The 13468-nt window shown below is 40.4% G+C and overlaps 1 protein-coding gene across 1 annotated transcript in view; it reads right to left on the bottom strand.

Moving 5' to 3' along the window:
- PDE7A (phosphodiesterase 7A) overlaps window positions 1-12204 on the bottom strand; it is a 176819-nt gene extending 164615 nt beyond the window's left edge. Inside the window, exon 1 of the mRNA XM_007949737.2 lies at window positions 12067-12204. Coding sequence (XP_007947928.1) covers window positions 12067-12204 — 138 coding nt within the window. The remainder of the gene's footprint in view (window positions 1-12066) is intronic.
- Window positions 12205-13468: the final 1264 nt, after the last annotated feature.

Here is a 13468-nt window from a genome sequence, read left to right as displayed (position 1 = left end):
TGCGATGATGGACTCAAGTATAGCAGGGGTTGTGGGGCTGGCGCGGGACCGGGCAGTGTTTCGTTCTGCTGTGCATGGGGTCACTATGAGTCGGAAACGACTTGACGGCACTTAACAACAACAACAACAACTATTCAAAGGAAGCAGGTTGCCACATCTTTCTCCTGTGGCGCAGCTGGAGGGTTCGAAACCACTGAACTTTTGGTTTGCAACTGAGCACTTAACTGCTGTGTCACCAGGGCTCCCAAAGAAAGACTGCTGTTTAAGGAAATCCTACAGATCAATCCTTTCATAATCAGGGAATACAGTGAGAAAAGCAAGAGAGTAAAAGCTGGAAGAATTAAGTTTAAAGCCTTCACTCATTCCTCCACTTTCTGTGTGACTGTAGACAAATCCCTTAATCATTCTCAGCCTCAGTGGCCAAATGTTTAAGAAACTGGAGAATAAATAAGTTATTTACAAGATCCCTTTCAAGTATTAATATTCTGATTCAATTCCCAAAGGCAGCCTATAGTGATCAAGTATGTGGATCCAGGCACCAATCCAAAAATAGGAGAAGGAAAAAAAAAAAAGACAGATGTGCAGGTCTTATTTTTATATAGTTAAAATACAGAAATAAAGTAATAACAAGATGGAAAGAGTAAACCAGAGGTCTACAAACTGGGTTACTCATATCCATGAAGGTACATAAACATGAAAAATTCCAAAGGAATTGATTTCTAAGTCTTCAATTTTCAGATGCACAGTTGTCTAGAATCATTCTGCTGATAAGTCACATCAGTTCTCCTTTACCTCTTGTTCCTTCAGAAAACCCTTCCTTCCTAAAAGAAAACTGTAACTTTCACACTTCCTAACACTTACTGTGGACAATACCCTGGTCTGACAATATCTGGCGAGCTAAAAGGGCAGTTCAAAATATTAGTGTTGAGAAAGTTAATTACTCAAAAGACTAGGTATGATATCTCTTGGAAGGCAAGACGTCACTAATTCCTTCTTTCCAAGAAAACGGAAAAAGAATTAATCCCACAACCTGAAAAAACATTAAAAATAGTTGATTTGGACCACTTCGTTGTTTTATGCATAGACCTCAGAAGAGTAAGTAGCACTACAAAAATAAAGCACTTTTTTAACCATCCACTAACCTTATGAATGAGATTTCTTAATACTTGTCTATTTATGTAAAAAAGGAACAGAATAAAGGCAGACTCTGTCTTTTTTAACAAGAATATTTATAAATGAACTGATTTTTTAAAATTCAGCTCCAATCATGTCACTGAAAATGCATTCTCAGTAAAATTTTTAATTTTTATTTAATATTAAATTTTGTAATTTCCATATGTTGTTTTGACCAACCATCATTGTGTCAGTCCAGAATAAATTTTAACACAGAGCCTTATGGACATAGGGAATTTTAAGATTTCTTAAAAATTGTAATTGTGTTCTACAAAGAACTCATAAGAATTGAGTGACTGCTAAAATACTTTTTATTTCCATCTACTAAATGTGTGAATGAATTTACTTACTTATGTCACAGACAAGTCATGATAAGTTGATCGATCAGATGTTTCAAGTATAAAAGATTAGGATAACAATATGTAAAGAAAGGAAATTTTGAAATTGGAACAAAATTTCAAATTAAAAAAAAAGGAGTGCAAAATTTCTGACTATTAAAATTAATAGTCTATTCATATATTTTTTGAAAATGGATGCAGAAGTGGATAAAATCATTAAGAATCTCCTGAATACATTTTAAAGTGTGATTTAAACAATACCTCAGAAATGATATTGTTTACACATACTGAACCTTAGATTAACAATTTCAGATGTGTGAGGAGGTTTTCTGTTTGCTTGTTTTTCAGATTCTCTGAGGAGATAAACAAGCAAATCTAAGGCACTGCCGTGGAGTTGGATCCGACTCACAGCGACCCCTCCTTGGGTTTCCAAGGTGGTATCACTATGGGAAGTAGATTGTCCAACCTTCCTTCCGAGGAATGGCTGGTGGGTTTGAACTGCTAGCCTTCTGGTGAGCAGTCAAATATGTTAGGCACTAAGCCATGAGCAAAAATGTTTGAAAATCCCTATAGTAAAGGTCAGAACACATCACCAGTCCTAACTTTCTTTTGAGGTACTGCCTCTTCTTGTACATCCCCACTGGATGCTCCTGGACACCTGAACTCAACAAATGTAAACTTACACCTGCCACAAATACACAAACAATACAAAATCTGCTAGCGCTTTGAATTTTATTTTTGTTACTAGCTTCATGATCTTCTTGGTCTCACAAAAATGTGAGAAGTATCTTTTACCTCCCAAATTAAATCAACTCCTGGGTCCTAACTCCAACAGTTTTATCTCTGTTCCTTCCATCACTGCCATTGTTCAAGATCACCTCACATGCTTGTCTTCAAAACAGTAGCTTTACTTAGTTTTACCCCCAAGAATCTCCCATGAAAGATGAAACCTACTTTATAACTATCAGAACATATATCTGTTTGCACAGAAATGAGTTATCCAAAGAATTACAGAATCGTGCAATTGGAAAAACCAGAAAAATCAGTCCCCTTGATAATATCTTTATCCAAGTATCTTTCAAATAGCTGTCTCAAACCCACTGATGAGGAATTCATTATCTCACAAGGCAGCCCAGTTAATGTGAACAGCTCTGCCAAAGATTGGGCCCAAATACAATTTGACTTTTTCTTCCTAAATTGTTTGGTTAAAAAGAAGATTCATGCTAATAGAACACTGGTAAAAATTCCAAATTAAAAATCCAGATTAACCACCCAAATAGCTAGCATTTTTGGACATTGTTGTCAAGTGTCATCAAATTGATTTTAACTCATAGTAAGGTACCTAACTGCTAACTAGAAGGCTGGCAGTTCAAACCCAGCAGCCACTTGGAAACCCAAGGAGGGGTCGCTATGAGTCAGGTCTGACTCGACGGCACATAACAACAACAAGAGCAGAACAGAACTGTTCCATAGGGGGAGCCCCTGGTGGTATAATAGTTAAAGAGCTCAGCTGCTAAATGAAAGAAAGATCAGTGGTTCAAACCCACCAGCTGCTTAATGGGAGAAAGATGTGGCAGTTTACTTCCATAAAGATTACAGCCTTGGAAACCCTATGGGGGAGTTCTACCCCATCCTAAAGGGTCACTATGAGTCAGAATCCACTCAATGGGAACAACAATTTTTACAGGAGTAGACTGCCGTGTCAGGAATCCCTACAGGAGCAGACTGGGTTTGAACCTCAACTTTTTAGTTGCAGTGAGCACTTTAACCATTGTGTCAGCAGGCCTCCTTTTTATTTTGAGATAGGTCTAGCTCTTTTTCTTTCTTTCTTTTTTTTATTTTGCAAGTATGCATGGTGTGTGAATATGTACATGCTTTGTGATTTATTTTTAAACAAAATTGGCATAATCTATAGGGAGCTCTGGTAGCACAGTGGCTAAGGCACTTGACTGCTAACCAGAAGGCTGGCAGTTCAAACCCACCAGCCACTCCTAGGAAAGAAGATGGGGCAATCTACTTCTGTAATGATACTGCCTCAGAAACCCAAGGAAGGGTCGCTATGAGTCAGGTCCGACTCAATGGCACAAAACAACAACAACAACAACAACATAGGTACCCTCAGGTTTGTTTTGTTTTCCACCTAATCATTTCCTCATATGCTCAATATTCTTCAAAATATTTTATTAGTTATATAATACAGAAATAATAAGAAATACTATAATTATTTTGTAAATTATCTGTCATTATATTACCTTCAAATTCTTAAAGCATTTAGTAGATGAATATAGAAATAATAAATATTATACTCCGTAATTAAGAAATACTATTATTTATTTAGCCCTTGTAAACGACTTGTTCCTAATTTTTCACAATGACAAGTAAGATTAATATCCTTGAGTATTAATGCTTACAGTAAGAATTCCAAAAGTAAATTAAAAGGCAAAAGTATTCATTTTCTAAGTATTAATTTCTTGATTTAACTGACAAATTACTTTTCAGAAAACTTTTAACAATTTATAATAAAGATGCAATCTCCCTTTCTGTTTCCCCATCATTTCTATCTATTGGTCCCTGTTCTACCCGCTAAGGTAACATCTCTTATGTAGTAAAAGGAAGGAAAAGAGAATGCATGCATGGACTTTTGAGTCAGAATAGCCCATGGCTTAACCCATTCCTACTACCTAGTTGTGTTACCTTCGACAAATGACAATTCTAATTTTCTATCTTCTGTCAATTAGAGGTAAAGCACTTATCTCATAATATCTGACACAAGGGAGGAACACAGTACAGCTAGGGAGAACACACAACCAATCTAAAGCTCTATTAATTCTCTTGTCCTTCCTCTCATTCACGTGGTAGTCCACCAAATAAATACTGCAAGATAGCAGTGATCTCTCACGTCTCAACAATGCCTTCTTCGTCCCCTCCCATCCTGGCCCAAATCCTGAATCTTCTTTTCTTCCAACTAAACATTTCTCATTTCTTCAGTCATTCATCAAACAATGTGGTTTCAAATTCCCCTACATTCTGCCCATTCTCTTCAGAGTATGATTTGGTTAGGCATATCCTCCTACAACATGGTTATCTAGAACAAACTACTCCAGGTATAATTTGAAAAATACAGAGTGATAGTTATTATCTCAAATAATCAGTCAAATTTGTCTTCCTTATCCACATTCTATCTATGAGCCAAAAAATAACTCATAAACCTAAAGTCTAACTATATTCTACTCACCTTCACCAACAAGGCAGGCCAAATTAAACTGAGGGCGGTGGAACTTGACAGGCTTGGACTTGAACCCTGTCCTTGAGTAAATTGTGTTGCTGCAGGCAAGTGATTTAATGTCTCTAAACCCAGTTTCTTCCCTGACAAAAATGGGAGTAATACTCCTTATCTCACAGAGTTTTTGTAAAGATTAAAACATCAATTACAGTATGTGGCATGTGGGAGGTGCTCAATAAATGGAAACAATTATAATTATTATCAAAGCAAGACTACTGACATCTTTATTAAGCACCATTTGCCAAGTACTTTATGTGGTCCTGAGCTAGCATGAACAACTCAAAATTCCTAGGAGTAGGCTTTACTGAAACTTAGTTACCCCATTAACAATTTATTTTCTTCCCCAAATTCAGCCCTGCCCTGCCTTCCTCCTTTTCTACTCCCTCTTCAGAAAACAATGTGTCAACCAGCAGGTGGGGACACAGAGCAGTGATCCAAAATTCTTACTGAAAATTATAAGCAGGAGATGCTCCTGATGTCAACCACAAAATCAGTGAGATTGGATCCTTAGGAAGGGAAACTGCAAGCAGCCAAATTAAAGTCCTGGAAGTTTAGCACACTCATCTACAAGCCTAGATTTTGTTCCTTTCCTCAAATGCTGATCCTAAGAACACAGACTTCAAAGCAAATATCCAAAAGTATTACTTGTTGTAAATAATGTATTTAAAGGCATTATTTGGCAATGTAAAAATCAACAAAGTCAATGTTCCTTTTAGGTAAGAACTGGCCAATTAAATGTGGAAGAGAATAAAAACTTTTATTTTTCTCTCAATTCAAATTAATAAAAATTTGAGCAATTTAAACCAAAACCAAACCAAACTCACTGCCATGGAGTCGAATTCGACTCATAGCGACCCCTCCTTGGGTTTCTGAGGCAGTATCACTATGGAAGTAGATCACCCCATCTTCCTTCCGAGGAGCGGCTGGTAGGTTTGAACCGCCAGCCTTCTGGTTAGCAGTCAAATGCCTTGTGAGCAATTTACAACCAGAGAGAAAGAGTTTTTCATTTTTTAAATTAAACAATTCAAAATTAATTGTTGAGATTTTTCTAGGGTAGTCAAAGGGACTTTAAAACAATCCAGATCTGAAAAGATCTTTAGTCAAGAGACTTCCAACAAGAAATACATTTTTTATAAACTTGCAAACATTAAATAAAAAGTGTGATACACTGTCTTTAATTAAAAAAAAAAAAAAAAAAAACCTTAAAAAGGATCCTTAAGAAGATCTGCATGCAATGAGGTTTTACTAGGTTTTTCAGTCCAATTAAATGACTATCAGTGATTGTTAAGACAAGAAGTTGAATTAGACTAAGTTTTGTCTACTTCCCTTTTCTCAGCTCTTCTCTTCCTAAACCTGTCCTTACACCCATCTCTGGAAAAGAACCTAAGTCTCTACAGCTGTTCTAATCTTTTATGTTTTTTTTTTTAAAAAAAGGTTTAATATTTCACCTCTTGCAGGAAATTTGTGCTTTAAAAACAATTCTCAGTAGGCAGCATGTATGTCTGACAGTACTCTAGGCATAGCAACAAAGGTACAAAATTTGGGGTACATACTACTACTGTTAGGAGCTCTGGTGGCTTAGTGCCTAAGGCACTTGACTGCTAACCAGAAGGCTGGCGGTTCAAATCCACCACCTACTCCTTGAAAGGAAGGGAGGGCAATCCACTTCTGTAGTGATACTGCCTCAGAAACCCAAGGAGGGGTCACTATCAGTCGGGTTTGACTCGATGGCAAATAATAACAACACTACTACTGTTGTTGATGTTAGCTGCCATTCTGTGGATTCTGACTCATGGTGACCCCACATGTGCAGAGCAGAACTATTCCACCAGACTGGTCTTCAGAGGAATCTCTGGGAAGGTCCGAACCGCCAACCTTTCAGCTAGTAATCCAGGGTTTAACTGTTCACACCTCCCAGGAACCAATGGGTACATATTAAAACCTCTCAAACCACATCCTATACATTATGAGTTCTCCAGGCAACAGCATATAAACTAGCAATTTGGAACCCTGTTTTCTCAATCAGAACTACACTCAAAATAGACTATAAATTTATATTAGCATTGCTTTAGTGCATGTTTGAAATATAAACATATATTCATTCCAAAGGGAAAGCTAAAACAGTGCCTAAGGCACTCGACTGCTAACCAGAAGGCTGGCGGTTCAAACCCACCAGCCACTCCTTGGAAGGAAGATGGGGCAATCTACTTCCACAGTGATACTGCCTCGGAAACCCAAGGAGGGGTCGCTACGAGTCGAGTCCAACTCGACGGCACATAACAACAACACCAAGTATTACATTTAAGTTAAAGTATGAAGCATTTCTGAAAACAGAAATAAAATCAAGGTCCCAATAAAAAGGGTGTTTTGGGAGTGGGTAGGTAAGGTTTCAGGAACAGAATCAATCTCTCTGGGGTAACCCCCATCACTGTCCACATGATCTCTTATATCAGTTTCTGTACATAGATTTGTGAAATGGCAACGACTATGGTAAAGGTAATTCAAAATGATGCAAATTTATAAACTACTGTGGGATATATAAAAGCCCCTGTAAACAATTATAGGATATGCAAATGAAATTTCAAAAAGGAGGAAATTAAATAGTACTTAAAAAAAACAAAAACAAAAACACCACAGAAAGCATACACCCTTGCTTACTGCGGGTTCAAACAAACTCAAGGCACCACACTGCATCTACTAAAGCAGCAAAAAAATTTCTAAAATACTATCTAACAGCATATGATTGGAGATAAAAGGGATATAATCACTTAACTTGGTATTATAAAAATGATAGAGCCTTTTAAGAAAGCAAGACAATGCTCTTACCTTTTTACCCAAGTTAGTAACTTTATCCTAAGAACTTTAACAAACATGTATGAAAATATTAGAGGAAGTCTGACATTCAACAGCAAAAAACAGAAAGTAACACAAATGTTTAACATCTACAGATCAATATGAACCATTAAATAAGACTATCTACATCTGCTCTGTCCAATGCAGTAGCTACTAGCCATAGGTAGCTATTTAAAATAAAATTTCAGCTCCTTAGTCACACTAGCCCCATTTCAAATGCTCACTAAGCTACATGCTGCTAGTGACTGTCATAACGGATAGTGCAGAAAACATTTCCATCATCACAGGAAGTTCTATTAGTCGGTGATGATCTACACAGGCCACCTTCTCTCTCTACATCGACCTATTTATCTAGAAATCTAGTGAACTCTCAGGTATTAGCCTAAGCCTCAACTACTAGGTGAGGTTTTCTCTGATTTCTTCAGAAAACTTAGGTACTCTTTCCTTATATTCACATTACATCGTGGTAACTCCAACACAGTAACTACACCACATATAATCATACCATTTTTCTCACCACAAACCTGTAAGCTTCTTAAAAGAGGAACTAACTTTTAGCTAAGGGGCTCTAAACTGCTCTGGCACTTTTAGGACCTTGATAATTTGTCATATACTAACTATACTAAGTGAAAGGCACTCTGGTAGCATAGTGCCTAAGGCACTTGACTACTAACCAGGAGGCTGGCGGTTCAAATCCACCAGCCACTCCTTGGAAGGAAGATGGGGCAATCTACTTCCGTAGTGATACTGCCTCGGAAACCCAAGGAGGGGTCACTATGAGTCGAGTCCGACTCTACGGCACATAACAACAACAACAAAGTGAAACACTGATGATGACAAGAGAGTATGTATACTTATGACTACAGTTGAAAAATCTGTATGCATAGGAAATGGTAATGCATGTAAAGGAAAATTTGGTTAGGGTGGTAGGGCTAGATGTGATTTTTCTTTAACCTATTAATTCTAAACACTAACTCAACTTCACATTTACCAAGTAACTAACTACGCAGAGCACCACGGTGAACGAGAGTAATAATTTCTGCCTTCATATTTTTTTCCAAATAAAAACAATCTTCTCCAAGATGAACCATTAAACTTCCCTATCATTAACAGATATCCCACAATGGGAAAAACAAGTTTCTTTTATTATTTTTATTACTTAAATCAACTCATTACCCATTTTTGAAAAAGTACAACATGGCCAAGTTTTTTTTTGTTTTTTCTTTTTTAAAAAAGCTAATACTTCATTTATTTGGCATCCTTAGAAGCTAGTGTTCCACATAAATGAGTTTTCCAGATAACTCAAGCTTGTCTATTTAGGCACTAACACTTGTACTGTTTGGCATGGAAATCTTCGGAAAAAAAAAGTATAAATCTTTCAACTTTTAAGCATACTCTATTAAACTTATTTTGACTAATACTGTGTTGTACAATACTCAAGCCTTACATAAACTACATGTCCCTAGAGTGCCTTTTTAAGGTTGCTGGCTTTGAAGAATTTTTCTTTCTGATCCTTGGCTTTTGGTGTATCAGCTGTCAACTTTTGGTGCCATTAGGGTGAGCCTGAATCTACCTGCCTCCCAATCACCTTCAAATTTGCTGCTACTTGGAAAAGAAATGTGTCCAAATTTGTCTAAAAGACCCAGGCTTTGAGAAGATCTTCAAATCTATTTTTAAGACTCTTTTTTGCTTATTTCCTGAAACTGTTAAGAGTCTGGAGTTACAAGTTACAAGCAAGTTCTGGATAAATGAGTTACTGTTGTTCTACTTCGTGAAAGGCCCTGCATTGTTTTCATATCTAGAATTGATGCTCAAAGATAATTTCATTACCTATTCACTCATTCAAAAAATATTTACTAAGTGCCTACTATGAGTTAGACTCCTAGACCATGGTTAAAATAAAGAATTGAAATGTTTGTTAGTTATGAACACACTTTAAAACAGAGAAATTTTTTTGTATTTCTTTTTAAGTTTTATAAATGAAACTACAAAACAACCTAAATGTCTTATGATTTCTGGGCTTTTAGGCTTAGAAACTGAAAATGCAAAAGTAAAGCAGCAGCCTTACCCACTACACCACCAAAGCTCCTTTATTTTATAGTGCTCTAAATAAGATTTCCTGGAGCTCTGGTAGCACAGTGCCTAAGGCACTTACTGCTAACCAGAAGGCTGGCGGTTCAAATCCACCAGCCACTCCTCAGAAAGAAGTTTGGGTAATCTAAGTCAGTGGTGACACTGCATGGTGACACTGCCTCGGCAACCCAAGGAGGGGTCCCTATGATAGGGGCCGACTCATCGGCACATAACAACAACCAAAAATAAGATTTCCACAATTTTCTACTTCCTTTGTTTTGCATTACAAATTCCCATTTAGCCCTCAAGAAATCAGTATCAACCTATGCCTTATTATAAATTTAAACTCAAAGTATTGATAATGATAAATAGACCACATCCCAGTACCAAAGGAAGTTTCCCATCATTTTAATATTGAGCAATGTTGACTAGAAAAAAGGATTAATGCAGGACAATTTCAGTCTAAATTTTCAGAAGTTCCTATCTACCTCACTTAGGGATTTAGAATTTTTTTTTTTTTCTTTCAAATCTTGACATAATAAAATATGGTATAACTCTTAATTTTGTTTTTTCTGCTACAGTCATATTTTTAAAATTCCATTACCCATTTAAACTAAGGCTAGGGAATGAGTGAAGAAGGACTAAGGTTTAAACCTATTCTCTGCGGATTAATTAAAACATCAGGTAAAACCTCTGGCATCAGTCTTACTTAGTTCAATTCCCTTGGGAATTCCCTCTCATTCATTTTTTTTCTTAGGGAGCACAAGTAACTTTATTCACATTTTATACTTTTAGAAATGATCAGTGATTGCCTTATTCAGACTGAACTGGAAACGGGTGTTAGTCATGGACTTGCTGTTCTGAGGAAGTAAAATAATATTCTGAAGTTTAAAAAGTTACTACCATATGAAACCTTTAATTATTACCATTAAAAAAAATTCTTTCAGATGTATTAACATCTCTTGAACATTAGTTTTGGAACCTAAAAACGCTTTAGGTAGTAATATTAAGGCAGATCACAGATCTAATTTTCAAAATAAATAACATATTTTTTAAAATGTTATTTAATCTTACAGCAATTATTCCAAGTCTGTTCTAACCTCATAAGGATACCTTGTGCTGTGAAAGAAATGTAATTTTAAATAAAAACGATGCACAGAGAAATCCAAATACAGGCTCTTGTCCTCTCTACAAACAATGTAGAGAAACAAACAAGTATTTACAGGGCATCTGTTACAAGCACAACCTCTACCAGGTGCTGTCCACGCTAATCTGTAAAAAAAAAAAATCCAGGCCCAGTTCAAGATTATTACAACACGACTGGAGAGAAAAAAACATACTGCCACCAAATATTATATTACTTAATATGAAAAACAAATATTTATGAATAAAACTTGATCATGAACATGTAACATTCTGCAGCACAAAGTGAGGGCTCAATATGAAAAACAAATATATATGAATAAAAACTGATCATGAACACGTTAACATTCTGCAGCACACAGTGAGGGCACTCAATTCTGATGTACACAGTAAGATTCTTTTTTCCCTCCCAATTTTAAAACTGGCAATCAAAATCAGCCACAACTACGGAAATGGGCCAAGAGCATCACCGTAGGGAAAAATGAAAAAATTCTCTGGAATAATTGGTATTGGACCATTCAAAACAATGTCTTCCTGTGAGTACTCATCAGTAGTTTCTCTCCTAAATCTCTTTATCAAATTAAAAACAAAACTGATTCCTCATTACTAACTTTGGAGAAACAAGCTTCAGGGAAGCACTCCCAGTACATGCTTCTTTGCTATCCCTTAAAGCCCAACCCACAAAAACCAAGAGGCAGGGAAAAGACTGCAGCGGGGCATCTCGGCCTATTGCCCCGGGAGCGGCAGGACCATCTGAGCACCTCAGGGCGAGCGGGAGATGGGGGAGGCGAGGCACGAGCGAGGGACAAGTGTGCTTGGGGCCGGGGGGGTGGGACAGGTGTGCCTGGGGGGCGGGGGGAGGGACAGGTGTACCCGAGGGCCACAGCCAAAGAAGAGGGGCCTACGGTAGATGGGTAGTAAAGGCGGAAAACAGTCATTCCGTGAGGCTCAAGCCCCTTCGAACACAGAGTGACAGGCCTGGGAAGGGTCTGAGGAGGCCAGGGGACTGAGGGCGGACCGCGGGGAGGATAAAAGAAAAAGGTCTCGAATCGAAGGAGCAGCCTAGAAAAACCCCAAACAATGAGCAATATCGGGTCTAGGATGAGCAGCGAGGAGAGGGGGCGTCACGGAGGTAAAGCCGGGTGGGCACAGGGAAACAAAAGAGAAGCCCCCAAGTGTGGGCCCCGGCGGAGGGGCGATTACCTGTGAGAGCTGCCGGGGATTGGGGCAGCCGAAGAGCGCCGAGCTGGAGCTGAAGCTGATGGCTCCTCGGCGGCTGAGGACGTGCTGGGGGACCGGCCTGTCCAGGGGCAGCACCGGCAGCTGGTAACATACTTCCATTGAATAAGCCCGCCCTGCCGCGACTGCCGGCCCCAGCGCTGGGAGGGGGCCGCAGCTCCGGACCGCCGGGCCGAGACGTGGGCGGGGCGGGGGGGGCGCCGACCCCGGGCCGGGAAGCCGCGCTCACGCCTCCCCCACCCGCCCCTTCGCCCGGGCCGCCGGCGGGAAGACGCTGCGGCGGCCGCGGCGACAATTACAGGACCAGCGCACACCCGCTCAGGCGAGGGGCACGGGGTACAAGCTAAGATAGCACAAGCAAAGTCGGAGGGGGAACCCGCCGCCCCAGGGCTTCTCGGCCGGGAGGAGCGAGTCTGCGGGACAACAGAGCAGGAGCGGAGTAGGGACGGAGCAAAGCGGTGGCAAAAGACAGCTGCAGCCAGCGACGAGACCCAGGGCACGCGGGGCTCAAGACCAGCGACTAGCTCGGGCCGCTGCAGCCGTCGCCGGAGTCCTGCCCCTCCCCTCCCCCTGAGCTTGACTTCACTCCGCCGCCGGCGCGAGCCCGGCGTAATTCACACTTTGCAACCGCGGACCCTGCGCCAACCACGGCTGCCGCCACCGTGACGTCACGACGCCGCGCCGCAGGCCCCGCGACCCGCGCCGCCGCAGCAACCAGGGTTACTGGCCAGCAGCAGAGGGGGTGAGCATCAGTTCTGTTTCGCACCCTAGCAGCTCTTTCACAGGCCACTACCACTTCGGTCACACCCCTGCTCCTTTCTCACCAACCTCGTCCTTCAGCACCTCCAAAACCCTCCCATACCCTCCCCCAATACCCTCCCATACCCTCCCCCAAGCGCGTGCGCAGGAGGTTCTCTCCATTGGGGATATCTTCCCCCTCATCGTTGAACTGTTGGGTTCAGGCGTACTGAAGGTGTGGGATGGACTCAGTCTGCGCAAGAGGCGTGATTCCGGCCCTTCGACTCCCAAAACCCAAAGCATTCAGTGCGCTTAACGCCCAGCCCTGATTGCGGGGTCACCAACGTCTTTCCTTGAATCCCCATTCTTGGGCTTCGCTTGGGACCGCTGCGGCGGTGACGACAGCGTGCGGCGCAGGCTTCGTCCTCCCTGCTACGTCACAGCCTGGTACTTGACCGGCCCGCGCTCAGGCACTCCCAGACAGGTGCAGTACTTGGCCAGAGAGAGGAGATGGGAACTGAATTCGGAAATGAGTGGGGGAAAACACGAGACTAAGAAGTGAGGGTATGAAGTGGAGAAAATGAGAAAGAAAGGAAGTTGTTGAGAAAACAAAGAAAATACTGCATGT

This window comes from Orycteropus afer, unplaced genomic scaffold, assembly GCF_000298275.1.
Source record: "Orycteropus afer afer isolate SDZICR_OR568_19922 unplaced genomic scaffold, OryAfe1.0 scaffold00252, whole genome shotgun sequence".
Lineage (NCBI taxonomy): Eukaryota > Metazoa > Chordata > Mammalia > Tubulidentata > Orycteropodidae > Orycteropus > Orycteropus afer.
This window is presented reverse-complemented; position numbering and strand designations above follow the sequence as displayed.